The sequence below is a fragment of the Cadophora gregata genome (genome assembly GCF_030347475.1).
Source record: "Cadophora gregata isolate MNR1 chromosome Unknown scaffold_3, whole genome shotgun sequence".
NCBI classification, from domain to species: domain Eukaryota; kingdom Fungi; phylum Ascomycota; class Leotiomycetes; order Helotiales; family Ploettnerulaceae; genus Cadophora; species Cadophora gregata.
The window spans coordinates 2,648,693-2,664,855 of NW_026695926.1; the positions used below are offsets into that span (position 1 = coordinate 2,648,693).

Here is a 16,163-nt window from a genome sequence, read left to right on the forward strand (position 1 = left end):
AAGCGTGTTCTTAGAGGTCCAGGCACAGCACTGCACAACACCAACACAGCCCTGAAGCTTGGGCCAGCCCCTGTCCATGCTCGTTTCCCCAGACTTGTTCAAGGCTAGCGCTCCCGGACATTTCACTGCTAACAAAGGGAGGGTGGTAGAGGTAGGTAACTATAACAACAACTTCAATTTCATAGTCCGTTTGATCAGATTGTAATTGAACACCCGGAAGTATTGTCACAATGAAACTAGAAGGGTTGTCATTCTTCCAGGTGTTTTCTTTGGTTCTTTCAGCTGTGGACTATTCACCAAGCATCCTGGCCTGGATGCTTCGGTAACCCCTGGCCCACGCATTCCAGGAGAAGTCTCCTTGAAGCGAGGGCAATATCGGACCTAGCCACCGAGTCGAAGAGCCGGTGAGCTCATCAAGAAGTGGGATGTACTTCAGTCCTTCACTTGCAGCTTGTTCAAGCAAGTTTTACGCAGTCCATTGCCTATGAAGGCGTCTTTCGTGTTTTCCCCAAAAATCGGCTGGTCCATCTGCATATTCACGGAGCTAGGCAAGCCTTCGCTAGGCAGTGCCCTCTCACCGAGTACGCAGCAAAACTTGCCGAAGTACGGAAAAACCACAACTCTTGATTCGATGGCTATGCATATAATACGGTCGGTCCTCAGTCCAGTTGACTCTGATTCGATCTGAAACAGGGTAAAGCTTGTTAGTAGCCTGCGATACTGCATGAAATAGTATGGAGGGCTGAAAATGGCTTGCATGTCAATGATAAGCGTCTGGACATTGGTTCGTGCAATGCCGTCTCGTTGCCTGCTTTCAACCTTCAAGGCTTACACAGCCCTACCACCATATGCGGGGAAGGAAGCGATAAATATCAGTGTATCCCTCAGCAACTGTTGTATTGCCCTTCTCATTTCCTCAACCTCTTTCCTGCTTTGCTTAGCGAAATTTTGAGATTCTGCGAACTTATATTGCGAAGAAAACCGACTAGCAAGCGTCTTGACACCATGGCCGCCACAAGTACCCATCCTGGTGATTCCATCCTGGCGATTGGAGAAACTGGGAAGTCGCTCATGGCCGCGTTCACAAGGTTGATAACGTACCGCAAAGTTCATGACAGGAGACTCGAAAACCTGTATGCCACCCTTTCGCTTACAACCAACATGCTCACGGAGCTCGGAACTACGATCAACACATACGAGAGTGACTTCCGCATCAAGGATGAAGTCACCGGTCCGATATGCGAGACTGCTAAGACAAACCTTGAAAGGCTTCTTGTTATGGTCAATGAGGGTAATGCAAATGGCGTCTGGAAGAATGACGGTACTATCGGTGGGCTCACTGTTACTGCCGAAGCTGATCCATGGTTTCTCATCACAATGGCCTTGGGTGGCCGTGAAGAAGCCAAGATGTACTGGAAGAGTCTTGATGACACCAGAGACACGCTTCTTGAATTGAACGACATTATCAAGTACCGGATTCTGAAGACGCTTAGTGACAAGTATGCCTCCTAGATTGATAAGATGTTTATCTTATGTTGACTAGATTCTAGAAATGCCCTCAAGCCGGATCAAGTCGAAGAATTCAACAAGCTAACCTCGCTCCTTCCCCACATCTTGCAAAGCCTCGAGAAAGCCGAGAAGGGGAAAAAGCTTGAGGCTGAGGCTGCTGCGAGAAAGAAGAAGCAGGAAAGCGACCGGAAGGCAGCTGCTACAATGCCCGACCTCTCTCGGAGAGAGTCCAATGTCAGTGACATGACTCTGATTGTTGAGCCAACAAGGAAGAGAACCCCTTTCGTCAAAGATGTGGATTGCGACTCTATCTTGTCAGTCAGCTCGTCAGACTCTGAGTAAGTAGAATTCTTCATTCTGGAACATGCTTGAGCTAACAGGAATATAGTTCGTTCATTGATATCCCAGAAATATACGAAGAGTGGTCCTTCCGTTGGAATGAACCTATCAAGAACGTCAACAGGAGCTGGGGCTTCTTGGGAATCAAGTTCAAGTCCTATTTTGAAGATACTGGGTTCTGGGCGACCGACTCGGAATACAGGACTCAAGGTGAAATGAAGGAGCAACACCAGTTTGCCGCCGGCGATCTCTCTCCAGACAAGCATAAGGAAGCGATGCAGAAGGCAATCCAAGCGATCCCAAATAAAATCGGATTCGAGGTCGACAATCTCATCGAGACACGCACCGATGCTTCGTCGCACGAAGGGGCGAAGCGACAATGGACTGTCGTCGCAGTTCGACCACAACAGAAGTATCCTTATGGCTCGGCCAAGAAATGGGGTAAAGACCCAAAATATACCAACTGGTTGGTTACCATCAAGGGCGAGACTGTCGATAAAGTCGAACGCAGCCGTGCTTTGACCAGGCGAGACGATCCGTGGAGAAAACAACGAGGCTGGAGCCCACGGTCTCGCAGCCCACGTCGTCGGTACCCCATCATTCACGATCGGCCTCGCAGCTCATACAGCCCTGTTCGCATCCCGATGCCGAGACCTTCATACCGAGGTCCACCAGGACCTCCACCACCACCAGTCTTCGCTCGAGAGGCCATACCAGATGAGGGTTTCCGTCAAGGAAATATTGTTATAGGCAAGATTCTCAGCAAGGAGGAAGCTGTGAAGAAGATGGATGAAGTGTGGGAGGAGATGACAACAGTGAAGGAAACTGTTGAGGCTAAGCCTACTGTTGACTAGGGTTTTCTGGTGAATTATCGTGAATCGTTTACGAATAAGATGTTAACGAGTTTCCTTCTTGGGTTGAGCCCCTCTCTGCTGGTTTTGGGATTCCAGTTTCTTCTTCGTTTTCGATTTTGCCTTCGGAGCACAGTTCTCCGGTTTGATGATTTGCGATTCTTGGAATTGGTCAACTTATGATTTGGTAGTAGCGGTCATATTTTCAGCAATTAACAACCCATTAAGCTAGATTACGTAGGTAAATAAATTGCTTTGCCACATGGCAAGCATTTCGCACGCACAGTTATGGATCGTGTAGCATTCCCCCCCTACATCATTCTGACTAAGACGACTTGGTCGCCAGATACTTCCTTGGAGAAGTTAGTACTGATTGACACCATGTAACTTCCCCTTGAAATATATACAGGCACTGCGATAAGCTTACCGGAGACCAGGAAAGAAGACATGGTCCAATTCATCATTGGATAACACTACGGTGGCAACGGTTCTCCATTCCAATGGAAATATTCTCCATAAATATGGAGGTATTTTATGGAAAATCCTTCCATGGGAATGTAGAATATTTCCATTGGAATGGATTTCATGCCATACAAAACGAAACATAGAAATATCCATAAATCCATAATTATGAATTTTCCTCTATTTTTATATATTCAGTTCTATAGATCATATTTACAGTTTCCTGCTCCCTACTTTCCCACTTTCCTACCCCTCCACCTCCTTACCTCCTTACCTCTATACCTACCGTAGAGAGACCTACTGTGGAGAGAGACCTACCGTAGAAAGACCTACCGTGGAGAGACCTACTATAAGAAGACTTACCGTGGAGTGAGATAGAGAGAGGGGGGGATAGAAAGAGAGGGAGAGAGGGAGAGAGGGAGAGAGGGAGAGAAAATAGGGGGGTAGAAGGGGAATCATATGGAAGGATTAAAGTTTGAGTACTCCCACACGAAACACGCTTTGACAAAGAGAAAGTAAGTTCCATAGGTATGGAAAGAACTTCCATGATTATGGAATAATCTCCATCCCTATGGAGATTCTTTCCATGCCAATGGAGAGATTTTCCATGCTAATGGAGCTATTGCCACCGTAGTGTAATCGGATTCATATCTTCCAGATTTACCCCCTTAAATGGATCGGTTCTTTCATCTCATCGATCATACACTACCTCTCAACCGACGTAAGCTTCTCGTGGACCAGTACTAGAATTAAGTTCGGATGGATACTGGATCCACTATGCAGAAGCAATGCCTCTCTTGTTGACATTCGACCAATGCCCCTTGTTTTAGCGAGTTGACGCTTGTGCCGCTCTGACACAGCCCAGCGAGCCAGCCCAGCTCTGAGCTGATCCCTGCAGAGCTACGACGCCCAGCCTTCCGCACCTTGCCTCGTGTTGGAAGCTCATCCCACCAACTCCCCCAGATCACTTTGCATTTCGGAGCAGTGAAGCTCGAAACACAGCGCAGAAACATGCGATAATTACTGTTCGGGCGCAAGCTTAATGAAACATGGAACCCAAAGACCCTGAGGAGACTGCAGTGAGCAGGCGGCAGGCAGCCGCAGAGACGGGACCATTCGTACTTCGCGCCTTGCTCGAGGATCTGCCATTGTCTGCAGAAGGGGATAGAGATGATATCGAGATAAATTGCGTGGAATTTCTAGGTATTTCTCTGCACGATCGGTCGCTGGGTGCTGGTAGCTAACATTGTGTAGAACAGAACCTATACGTAGGAACGTCCGCATCCGAGATACTACACTTTGTACAAATACCTCCCGACCCCGAAGATCTCTCTGGAAAGCCATCGTATATTCTGGCATCAAGATTACCTCCCGCATATCACGAACCTCCGACCGCTGCTCGACCGGGCGTGCAGCAGATATTGCTCCTACCTAAAGTCAATAAGGCTTGCATATTGTGCAACTGGACAGTAACATTCTACTCGCTCCCAGAATTGAGCCCTGTGTTTGGAACCACGCAAATACGGCCGTGCAATTGGATTGGTGGCATAGACTTGAATATTGACTTGAGTGGGAGTGGACAAGATGTCAAGGCTCCTTCTGTTACGGTTCTGGCTTCTTTGAATAAGAAGATAAGGGTTATTAAGATCAGTGAAGATCCTCGTGGGCTTCGGGTTGGTATTTGTCGAATATGTGCCAACTAATGCTAACAAAAGGACAGACAATCGACTTCGCAGGAAGTGTGACGTCTGTTCGCCGAGACTCATTCGCTTGTGTTGCTGATTCTCACTCGTATGCGCTTCTGGACGTCGATCGGTTGCTCAAGATACCACTTTTTCCCATTTCTTCGCTAGATGATTCACAGTCTGGCAATATTGGTGGCTATGTTGAGGATATATCTGGTAATACTACTGGAGGCATATCGCGAAGTACATCTTCGGCCCAAGCATACTCCAATACGCCTCCAGATGACAGGGGCCATGGGCGCAGTACGAGTTTAGGTACATTTATGACTGGTGGTGCTCGTAGACCAGGACAAAGAGCTGCAAGCGGCGATCGTACAGGACGAGAGACACCAGAGGGAATATTTCGAGAATCATCGCCCGCTGCAGCAAGAGAGCCAAGTCCAGCGAATAAGCCCCTCCCTGCCCCTCCATCTGATTCCGAGGCCACAGAACAACAGCAGCCGCCAGCGCCGCCAGCTCCTGTATTACTCAAGCCTCACGTAGTGTCCCCCACGCCTCAGGAGTTCTTACTTGTGACTGGTACTGGCCCTCGTGATCCTGGAGTTGGCATGTTTGTGAATCTCGAAGGAGACCCAACCCGATCTACTTTAGAGTTTGACAAGTATCCAGACCAGCTCGTGGTCGATGGTCGCGGAGTTGGCGTGGACCCGACCGCAACAACGATTGATGACGATGAGGAGGGATTTGTACTTGCCTCAATGTCTCGTGATTTTGGCGAAGAATCTCGATATGGCGTAGAAATCCAGCGGTGGGACTTGGATCCTGGGGAAGGCGATATTGAAAAGCACTGGCTGGAAGCGCCGTTATTGAAAGCTGATAGCAGTCCTGGGAGAATTGGTCTTCGGTCTGTTGTTGATGTTGGAGATGTCTTCTTTGAAGACGTTGTGGAAAGATTGCGGTCGAAGCGCTTCCAGCCATTTGCGACGAGATCTATGGACGCATCTATTCTATCACTGCATAGTGTCGATTCTAGGACAGCAATGTCACTGGAACGTGTTTCTGGCGAGAGAGAATTATTTGAGAGCACTGACGATCTTCCACAAGGATGGGAAGACCGTCGAAATGAGGAGGAGCAACAGTTTGCCCAGCCGCTTGGACACGCTCGTACGCGCTTAGTTGCCTGGTCTGGAAATGCCATTTGGTGGACAGTTCGGAATCCGCTTGTTTTGAGGTTGGATGCCAGCCTTACAGATATTACTACTACTCAACTCCGAGAAGACCAGACGTACCCTTCAATCGACCGAAGAAAATTGATCGAAGTGGTCAACTCGTTGCGTGGCCGTGAGGCCAAAACGGAAACTGAGTATCTTAGCCTTGGGTATATCAGACAGCGTGCAGGACTGTTACTGTTCATGAGTGGTTTCGATGCCCTGGCACCACCGCCTTCAGAGCCCGAGTATCGGATATGCGAAGACGCTTTGCTCGAAGGTGGTTTGGATCCACGAGTCATTCTTGCCATTGTCCCATATCTCAGAAATGAGATCGTGGAAGGTCGAAAAGGCATATGGATTCACGGAGGTGTCAAAGATGTTGCAGATAGCTTCATCACAAACAGCATCTCTGAAAGCTCAGACCCCACCAAGCAGAGCGGTATCATGTCCGACCATATCTTAAACTTTCTAAGAAGATTCTTGACAGCATGGAGGAAAAAGAAAGGATTTGGAAGTATCGCCAACGAAAATGAAGTGTTCAGAAGCGTTGATGCGGCACTCTTGATTGTTCTACTTCAGCTTGACAGGGCTACTCCTCCTGGCCCTCCAAAAGGGAAGTCTGTGAGACTAGACCTATATGAACTTGTTGACAAGGGAGTTGATTGTTTCGAGCGGGCTGTCTCCTTGCTGGAGTCTCACCGACGTTTATATGTACTCAGCCGACTTTACCAAAGTCGGAAGATGGCCGGCGAGGTGCTTGCTACTTGGCGCAGAATCGTTGAGGGGGAGCCTGATGAAGGCGGGGAGTTCCGAGAAGGCGAGCAAAAGGTTCGGGACTACCTTACCAAAATACGGAATCAAGCCTTAGTACAGGAATATGGTGTCTGGCTGGCAACTAGAAACCCTAAGCTTGGTGTTCAAATCTTCGCCGAGGACCGAAGCCAGGTTAAATTCGAACCGAATCAGGTTGTCGAGATTCTCCGGGCGGGCGCGCCTGGGGCAGTTAAGGATTACCTTGAGTATCTTGTTTTTAGCAAAAACCATGCCGAGTACATCAATGAGCTTATAGCGTTCTATCTGGACATCGTCACCAGCAAATTAGAGGAGTCAGAGGATGCAAGGTCGATTTTGGCACAAACCTATGACTCCTACCGGGCACTACGTCCTCCGAAGCCGACCTATCGACAGTTTATCACGGACAACGCAATCGACGAAGAATGGTGGCACAGTCGGCTGAGGCTACTGCAGCTATTAGGTGGAAGTCAAGGTTCGGCCTCTCAGTACGATGTCGGTGCCATTCTGGCAAGGATTGCACCTTATACCCGGGAGCTCGTCCCAGAGGTCATCATTCTAGATGGCAGACAGGCCCACCACGAAGAAGCCCTCAAACTCTTAACCCATGGTCTAGGAGACTACGATACAGCCATCAACTACTGCCTACTCGGCGGTTCGAGCATCTATCACCCTGTATCCGGAACAGTAGCAATGGAAAGTCTACCGAGCCGGGAACAGCAAGCCGAGCTTTTCGGCTTTCTACTATCCGAGTTTCTAAAAATCGAAGACATCAGCAATCGTGTTGAGCAGACGAGTAATCTACTTGAAAGATTTGGAGGTTGGTTCGATGTCGAACACGTGCTGAGCTTGATCCCAGATAGCTGGTCTGTGGACCTAGTAGCTGGATTTCTGGTCAGTGCTTTGAGGCGTATTGTTAGAGAACGAAGCGAGACTATGGTCGTGAAGGCGCTGAGTGGTGCGGAGAATTTAAAGGTTGCTGCAGATCTCATTGGGAAGATCGATGCTGCAGGGCCATCAATTGAGGCCTAGAAATAATGAAATAACTTAATAATCACAACTCAACGACAATTGGACTTAGTGGGGGGTTGTCACGTCTGTATCTTGGATGCGATTGATACTCCATGAGCACGCCTCTTGACTTTGACTTTGACTTTCTGTCTTACCATCCGACAGTGCTCCTAGTTGCAGGCGCAGTTGATCCCTGAGGATGTCGCAGCCAGGTGATGTTGTATGCTTAAAGCATGGCTCTTGCAGCACCAGCTCTCAACTCCTCATCCGAATCAGAGCCATCCAATCCTAGGACATCAAACTGATTTTGTCTTCCCAGACCCAGTCGTCTCATGTCCATATCCTCACTCACCTCATGAGCCACATTCCTATCAAACGCAGAAATCAAGCTAGCAATCTTCCCAGCAATAAATTCGGCACCCAATCTGGCGCCCTCGAGGTTTGGAGCCGCAGGACCAAGCCTCAATCCGCCCAATCGTCCCGTAATGAAGAACGGAATCTCGTCATTCCACATCAGCTCCTTTGTCAAGCATGGCATACCTCCAACAGTCTCAATCGGAAACTCATCAAGCATCGGTCTCACGGCTTCAACACGATTGATATCCGCCACAATGCCCGTCGCATAAACGACATGATCGACGACAACCTCTTCCCGCTTCTCTCCATCCGTCCTACTCAGCTCCAATACCCAATTCTCCCCATCTCCATCCCCACCTACCCTCTTCGCCCCCACAACCTCCGTCCACTCCCAGACACGCAGTCTCCCCTCCCCAACCAACCGCTTCAGAATCCCTCTATACTCCGGATTCACACTCCCCCCTCCCCTCGCATCCCTCATCATCTCCGCTCGCTCCTCATCGCTATCCGCTTTCCAGAACGCACTCATACTGTGGTTCTTGAACTTCGCAACCCAGCAAAGATCGACGTCGAAGTGCTTGGTTTTGAGAGGGCCGCGGACGATGAGGTGCGTGAGGGGGATATTGTTCATGGAGGCCAGGTGGGCGATTTGTGCGGAGGTTAGGCCGCCGCCAATTATTGCGAGGGTGGAGTGGGGTTTGGTGAGAAGGCTTGGTGGGAGGATGGCTGGGTTGATGTTGGCGTTGGTGTTGATGTCGATGCCGAGACCTTTAGTTGGAGCTGGGGGTTTGCTGAAGACATGTTTGACGTTTTTGTCATTTAGCGAGATATTGCAGAATGGACAGTCGGGTGGGAGAGATGGCTTTGCAGCTGCGCCAATGGCGAGGACTACGACCCGAGCTTTCTTGATGCCAGTTGAGGTCTGGATTTTGAAGAGGGAGGATGGGGCTGAATAAGTAATTGATGACACCGCTGATTTCTGGACGAGGTTTGAGAGGTCGTAGCGCTTGACAATCGAATTGCAGTAGTCCTTGAATAGTGCTTGACTTGGCCGGAAATAATCATGTCGATCTCGCTCATCAACGTATGTTGTTTCCTGGGGTCGTTTGTTCCTGAGTGTGTTAGTGTTTACAGTTACTCCAAAAGTCTCGCTTAACGTGGCTGAGTGTATTAACCCGTAGCAAACACGACGAGGAAAGTCAACATACCCATCCCTCAATTTCTTCTTCCTCTGATGCTTACTCAACTCCTTTCCTACAACCCCTGAGATCTCTTTCAACTCTCCTTGTCTCCCCTCCCTAACAGCAAACTCTAACATTCCATCTCTATCTCGTGGGTCAGGATGGAAGAACATTGGACTTCTTAAATGCGTGATCCCCAGGGACTCGAATTTTTCGTTCCAATAACTCATCCATTGGTCGCTGTTTGCGTCTAAGACTGCGATGTCAAGATCATGGTTGAAGATGGAGTGTCCCGGGAGAAGGCGGTCTGGTGATGTGTGAGCGCGGCGGCTGGTACGGATAGGTTTGTTTTTGCATTTGTGATTGTGATTGGTTTTAAGGTTTTGCTGAGCTTTCATGAAGTGGAATTTTTGGTGTTCGGATTCGGTGAAAAGCGCTGAGGGGGTGGATTCCCGGAGGCGGGCTGCCACTGCTAGACCACAGGGTCCTGCGCCAACGATTAGGACATCGTGGATGGGGATTTCTGCTTCGAATTCTGTCATTGTTATCATAATACTCAAAGTGTCTTTTTTAAGAGAGAGTCATTGTAATGGACAGATAACGTATTGAAGGGTAAATGAATGATTTAAAGGGCCGTACCTTGATGGTTATCAGGACGAGGCTAAGTCAGCCTTGCATTGTCAACTGAACAACGGGTTGCCTCTTCGAGGACCTGGATGGCTAAAGACTCAGCATCGAAAGATAAAGGAAATAAGAGCGTTTATCAAATGGCCTAGTTTTACAGTCTTCTTTACAATGTATTTCTAGTGCAAATCCAAGATCAGTCAACGTCTTACGATTCGTCAACCCATCCAATAGCTTGGCCCATCTTGACCGTCTGTCCTTTCTCCACAGCCCAGTTCCATCCCCCCTTTCTCTTCGTCTTCTCGCCCATCCAGCCTTCATCCAAACTTGGTCTTTGTCCTTTCGGGGCTTCGAATACAAGGACAACTGTGCTTCCCAACTGGAATCCTCCCATTTCTTCGCCTCGCTTCAGGGCGTGCCCATGGAGGATAGGACTTGCCGCCTCATAAGTAGCCTCGGCAAAGCCACTGTAAGGTTCTCCATTCTTTGCTGCTTCTTCTGCTGCTCGATCTGCTGCAGTGTCTGTAGTCAAAGAGTTTGTTCGGAGTTCGCGATCAAAGTTGATCTTGATGGAGCCAACGTTAGTAGCTCCGACTGGGGTATAAGAGAAGAATCCCCATCGCCATCTTCCCAAGAGTACAACTCGTTCGTTGAGAGTGAACAGCCCAGGTAAGGTTCGTTGAAGGTATGGGGACACACTGTATAACTCTCCTGCGAAATGACGACGCTTTTCTGCAACCCAGGCACAGGGCGAATGGAAGCGGTGATAATCCCCAGGGGCTAGATAGATGACAACGTAGTAGAGCGAAGTCCGATTTTCAGAAGTGATAAGCGAGTACCATGGCCTTTCGCCTAGAGCTAGATCTGCGCGAACTTCGGCTTCCGAAGCTGGTGTTGGGGTTGTAGAGGCGTCTTCAGCTTTCTTGCCAGACCGCTTCTTTGGCCCAGAGAACAGATTTGGGAGAGTGTATGAGATGCCGTTGACAGTAGCGAATTCTTCATCTTGCTTGATGATCTCTTCGTCTCCTGCTCGTCGAGATGTGGTGCTGGCGTCATTCTTGGGTGAGAAAATGCTTCCTGGCCTCGATGGATTGGGTGATGTTTCTGGAGTCTTGGTACCAAGTAGGGCATCAAGACTGTATGTCATGCCTTTGACTTGTTCTACCTCACCACTCTCAATTGCGCCGAATTGGAGAACACGGCCATCAGAAGGAGATAGCAGAGCATTTTGGCGAGGATCGAGGGGACGGGCACCTGGTTTCAGGGTCCGATAGAAAAAGGACGCAAGATTTGGGTATACATGAAGATCAGGCTCTGATACCTCTGAAAGACTGTCCTTTGGTCAGTGTGAATATTGCAATATATGGCAGAGATGTCGTACTTGACGCCGAATATGAAAGAGTATAATTTGAACCCAGGAACACGCAGATAATAGGGGATTTCAAGCTCATTGAACTTGCCCCAGATTCTAGACATAGCTTTTAACGGTAGAGTCGACATGACCTGGACCTGCCTAGGAGCTGTCAGTAAAGCTTCATCTGATACGGTAATTGATACGAACCATGGTCCTGTCGGTCGAATCCGTTCTCGTCTTTTGGGCCTGCCATTAGGTTCGCCATCTCCACCAGACCCTGCCGTTCTCACTACTCCATCATCTTCCCACTCCTCCTCGCGAATCCTCGCTTTCTCCCGCTCGTTAACCCTGTATAATTGACCAAGGCCAAGAAATCCAATCCCCAATCCAACAGGAATTGGATACCATCTAATCTTCGTTTCACCAAGAGCCTTTCGCAGACGAGTACCGAATGAGTCTTTATAGTGCGGCTGCTGTCTGTAAAATCTAGCGGAGGAGGAGAATGATCGAGGGTTGTGGCAACGGCAGACGCATTGTGATTGAATTTGGGAAATGAATGTTGTACCGCGTCGAGTCGTTTGATACTGAGTAAGCATTCCCCTCTTAGCGCCTCTTGCTATCGATTGGGATGTCATTGGACCTTTGATTCAAGTCGAATGTCGATTTTGTTGTCTGCTCTGCAATCCATGAATGATTCCAATCCTGCCTGGCCAGATGCTTATGACGAAGATGCGCCTCTGAATTCTGGCCGGCGATTACATTCTGCCAGCCTCTTTGGGTCACCGCCTCGGCGGGTGATAAGACGTGCATCACAGTGCCGCTTGCTCACTTACCAGCGGAGAAAGCTAACATAAGGCGCAAGTTGAAAGAAATATTGAAATATCATGAGTGAAAAATAGGGAAATCAAAATATACCATCAATCATCAGTCGTAAATAATATAGTACATTGCAGTCCGTTGATTCCCGTCTAATCCAGGCTGAATCTGCAGGTCAGCCAGATACCATGAACAGGTGTCTTGGAGCTTAATCGGTCGATACGCCATACGTGGAGCCATCGAACACCCACCCGCCAGAACCTATTAACAGATCCTCTTCCCAACAGCACAGGCAGAACTCGCCCCGGTTGTCGCTCTGGGCGAGAGATAATTTTGATTTCCAACTCATACAATTGCAATGATTCTTTGACAGCCCAGCCTATATTTCGTGTTCCGGCAACTCTAGGCTTAGATATTTCCGTTTGTTCCCAACCGGTGTCGAACGCCATGGCCGAACCTTCAGCAGCACCACTCGCAGATACGGAAACGAAAGGAGAGGAGGCTCCTGGACCATTGAAATTTACCCTCCATGTTGTGTCGCCTTCAGTCGGGGTGTCTGGTCCGCTGAACTTTGCAAGCTTGCCTGCAACTACGACTGTGAAGGATCTCAAAGGCAGGATCCGAGACGTTCTACCATCAAGACCTCCAGATGAGAACCAACGCTTGATTCATCGTGGCCGCATGCTGGGAAGGGATGCTGAAACTATGCTAGAGATCTTTGGTCAGGAAACTGTATGAGCTCCACGATCTTTCTCCAGATTATTAGCTGACTTCCTCTCTAGTTGAGCAATACCGATTCCCAGACACTTCACTTAGTCCTTCGTCCAACCGCTCCTGAAGCTGCTTCACTTCCTGCGACTTCTACGCCTACTCCAATTCACCCACCGGGCATTGCCAATCCTCCAATACCCCCGCAATTTCAACCCCGCCCTCAGTCAACACCTGTGAACCCACTACAAGCTGCTCTGCATGGTGGAGGTATTCATGGAATGCAAGCACAGCAGCCGCTTCCAGGTTTCCAACAGATTATGCAACACCAACAGCATACACTTAACCAAGCACAGCAAGTTGCTCACTTGCAGCAAGGCATGGTTCATAGACTTGGACAGTTGCAGCAGGAAACCCATCGCTTACAACAGGAGATCAACATATTCGAGCAAAGGGCTCGAGCAGCTGCAGCAGCTATTCAGAACGGCCAGCAGGCGCCTGTTGGACCTGGAATTCCTCCGCAAAGCATATTCCGACCAGTTGCAGCGCCTCCGCACTTCCCTGCCTCTATTCAGCAGCTGATCAATCAACAGCAACGAGAGCGAGCGGCTGAAGGACGGCAAGGTGCGCAGGATACCGGTGGACTCCCTCATCCTGGCCATTTTCCTCAAACAGCATCGGGTAGAGCTAGTCCTAGTATCCACCGTCCTGATAGCACTACTACATACACGCGGGAGGGTGTTGGACCCAATGGGGAAAGATGGTCTGTTACTGTGAACGAGACCACCACTACAATCCCCGCACCTCAGCCCCAATCCCAACCTCATCTTCATCACCATCACCCAGCTCCGCATGCAAATCCAGCTTTGGATATCCAGGCTGTGTTACGGAACGCAGACCGATTCTTGGCACAGAATGGACATAATAATATGCAACGGAGTGGTTCAAGTCCAGTACCTATGCAAGGTCTGACTTCGGCCCCTGGTATTAACAGACCAGAAACGCCTGGACAGGCGACTCCTACCACCACAAATAGTTCTCCTTCAGCATCGACCTTTTTGAATCCACTTGTGAACACAAATCTCCCTACCATCAATGTACCAGCCCAGGCTGCCTCGAGCACTAGTTCTTCTGCATCCAACCAGCCAATGGTTTACCTGCTCTCGTCACCATCAGGTCCTCGAGCTCTACTAGTCACTAACTCAGAGACCTATTTCACTCCACGTCATTCCTCAAGACGCCGCCTCTCCCCGACCGCGACTGTACAAGGGCAAGCTGCTGATGGAGTAATTGGGCTTCCGGAGTATCGTAACAGACCACAACAAAATGTTCGAAGAGTCAATCCCCCACCTAATGCTGCCCAGGCGCCAGCCCAACCTATCCCAAATGCACCACATGGGAACCCACCAGCTGCAGCAGTGGGTGCTCAGTTTGGCCAGATTGTATGGATGCTCGTCCGTCTTGCTGGCTTTGTCTGGTTCTTCACATCTGGTAATCCTAGTTGGACCAGATGGCTCATCATCGTCGGCTTGGGAGTCGTCGTATTCCTTTACAACACTGGCATGCTCAACGGTATTGGCGAGCTTTTCAGCCCTATCCGAAGGCACCTAGAGAACTTGATACCACTAGCAGGACCCGAAGCAGCTTTGGTTCCTGCGCAGAATGCGGCTATCCCTCAAGCACCTGCTAGAGGCGCTGTCCCAGGTGGAAATCTGACCCCTCAACAACGTCAACGTGGCGAGCTTGATCCTGCTGAAGCAGCAGAGAGAATTCTTGAGCAACGCCGACAAAGACTCGCAAATGGAGGATGGCTCGTGGCACAGATTCGACGAGCTGAACACTCGCTTCTGTTGTTCCTTGCTAGTTTGGTACCTGGTGTGGGCGAGCGTCATATCGCGGCTCGAGAGGCAGAGGCCAACGCTGCAGAAGCTCGTCGTCTAGAGGCTATTGCAGCTGCTGAGGCGGCTGAACAAGCTGCCAATGCTGAAGCGCCGGTAGAGGGAGAGAGTGGTGTTGAACGGGCTGAGGGCACGGGAGAACAGAGGGCAAATGATACCAATGAAGGCGAAAATAACGATGCTGCTGCTGCTCCAGTGCAGCCCTTGATCCAAGTGTAAGATGGGAAAACAGGAAAAACAGGAGAGTGTAGAATACCTTATGTTTTGATAGCTAGTAAGGTAAGCGAGTTTTAGCTTAGGGAATGGAAAATAGATGTTATCCCATAAAACCCGACAACGGCAATCTCACGTATGGATTGGAGCCTATTTCAAACAGCCTCATCAAAAATCAAAGCTCATGACTCGCTTCTGAATATGTCATTGCCTTCTTCATGGGCAATTCGGCCGGTGTCGATGGGTTTGAGTAGTAAATATACAGTCGTCCCGTTCTCTGTAACGTACACCATCTTTACCTTCCCAAAATCATAGTCATCAAGTTTATTTGCTCACTTATAAAAGGACTCTTCATCGGATGGAAAGAAACATTTGGTCAGTCGCGGTAGTATATATTGATGAGCTGCAGTAGCTCAATTGTGTAATTAATTGTCTATGGAATACTCTTGCAAGTCTGAAGAAAAACAATATTTGGTAAGAAACATCATGCCGACCTAGCCGAAGCTACAGATGATTATTGAAGCGGCTTAAAGGGATCGTGAGTAAGATCAGTAGGTCAAAAATAACGCAGGACTTCCTTTCACTCATGGAGTAGACCCTGCTGGAGCAGTGCTATGGAAACATGTAAGTTCAAAATCTGACACCACACAATGTTAGCTATTGTATCTACAGAAGCGTTGGACCAAAGTGTGGTTGAATAGGCAAAGGATCAGAAGGTCTCCAAGAGATCAGCATTGTGCCGTAAACGGAACCTCAGAACAGGTCTGTAAATCTTGTGATTTTCATCATTTTGCGAAGGGTAGTTACAGGCTTGAGGTGGTACGAGCTGTAGGGGAAGTGAACATACCAGTATCGATGTTACAACCATGGCAGTCGTGACGCTTACTTGACTGGTCAATAATGATAATAATTCATCATTGGCAGCTGTTGAAGGCCCTTGCCTAGGATCGTCCTCAGACAGGCTCAGCATTGTCCAGTAACTCTCATGACATCCGGGCATAGGACAAGTCTCAAGTTTGAAGGACAAGTTGACTGGTAGCAAGCTCAGGCAGTGCGAGAAACCCAGTCTTGTAATCCATGATCACACGCGATGCTGCTGTTGAGGATGCTGAGGTTGGAAATGAAGTTGAAGAAGAAAGGTGAAGAAAATTG

General features: G+C 49.0%; 5 protein-coding genes across 6 annotated transcripts; 3 read left to right on the forward strand and 2 right to left on the reverse strand.

The window, feature by feature from the left end:
- Positions 1–226: 226 nt before the first annotated feature.
- ONS95_009400 (uncharacterized protein) lies at positions 227–2,979 on the forward strand. Its single transcript, XM_058502993.1, has 3 exons — positions 227–1,499; positions 1,551–1,847; positions 1,898–2,979. Exons 1-3 carry the CDS (start codon positions 1,006–1,008, stop codon positions 2,700–2,702), a joined length of 1,596 nt encoding a protein of 531 aa, XP_058361926.1. The 5' UTR covers positions 227–1,005; the 3' UTR covers positions 2,703–2,979.
- A 1,092-nt stretch (positions 2,980–4,071) lies between these two features.
- ONS95_009401 (uncharacterized protein) lies at positions 4,072–7,910 on the forward strand. 2 transcript variants are annotated; one of them, XM_058502994.1, is made up of 3 exons: positions 4,072–4,364; positions 4,416–4,834; positions 4,882–7,910. In XM_058502994.1, exons 1-3 carry the CDS (start codon positions 4,211–4,213, stop codon positions 7,879–7,881), a joined length of 3,573 nt encoding a protein of 1,190 aa, XP_058361927.1. In that variant the 5' UTR covers positions 4,072–4,210; the 3' UTR covers positions 7,882–7,910. The 2 variants fall into 2 exon arrangements, with proteins under 2 accessions (XP_058361927.1, XP_058361928.1); XM_058502995.1 differs by having other exon boundaries at positions 4,416–7,910.
- Positions 7,911–8,086: 176 nt separating this feature from the next.
- On the reverse strand, positions 8,087–9,940 carry ONS95_009402 (uncharacterized protein; the record flags this gene model as incomplete). The annotated part of the gene is made up of 2 exons (XM_058502996.1): positions 8,087–9,329; positions 9,426–9,940. 2 exons carry the CDS (start codon positions 9,938–9,940, stop codon positions 8,087–8,089), a joined length of 1,758 nt encoding a protein of 585 aa, XP_058361929.1.
- Positions 9,941–10,230: 290 nt separating this feature from the next.
- On the reverse strand, positions 10,231–12,011 carry PSD1 (phosphatidylserine decarboxylase 1; the record flags this gene model as incomplete). The annotated part of the gene is made up of 3 exons (XM_058502997.1): positions 10,231–11,353; positions 11,404–11,535; positions 11,584–12,011. 3 exons carry the CDS (start codon positions 12,009–12,011, stop codon positions 10,231–10,233), a joined length of 1,683 nt encoding a protein of 560 aa, XP_058361930.1.
- Positions 12,012–12,281: 270 nt separating this feature from the next.
- ONS95_009404 (uncharacterized protein) lies at positions 12,282–16,161 on the forward strand. The gene is made up of 3 exons (XM_058502998.1): positions 12,282–12,924; positions 12,975–15,290; positions 15,357–16,161. The coding sequence occupies exons 1-2, from the start codon at positions 12,640–12,642 to the stop codon at positions 15,015–15,017; spliced, it is 2,328 nt and encodes a 775-aa protein (XP_058361931.1). The 5' UTR covers positions 12,282–12,639; the 3' UTR covers positions 15,018–15,290; positions 15,357–16,161.
- Positions 16,162–16,163: the final 2 nt, after the last annotated feature.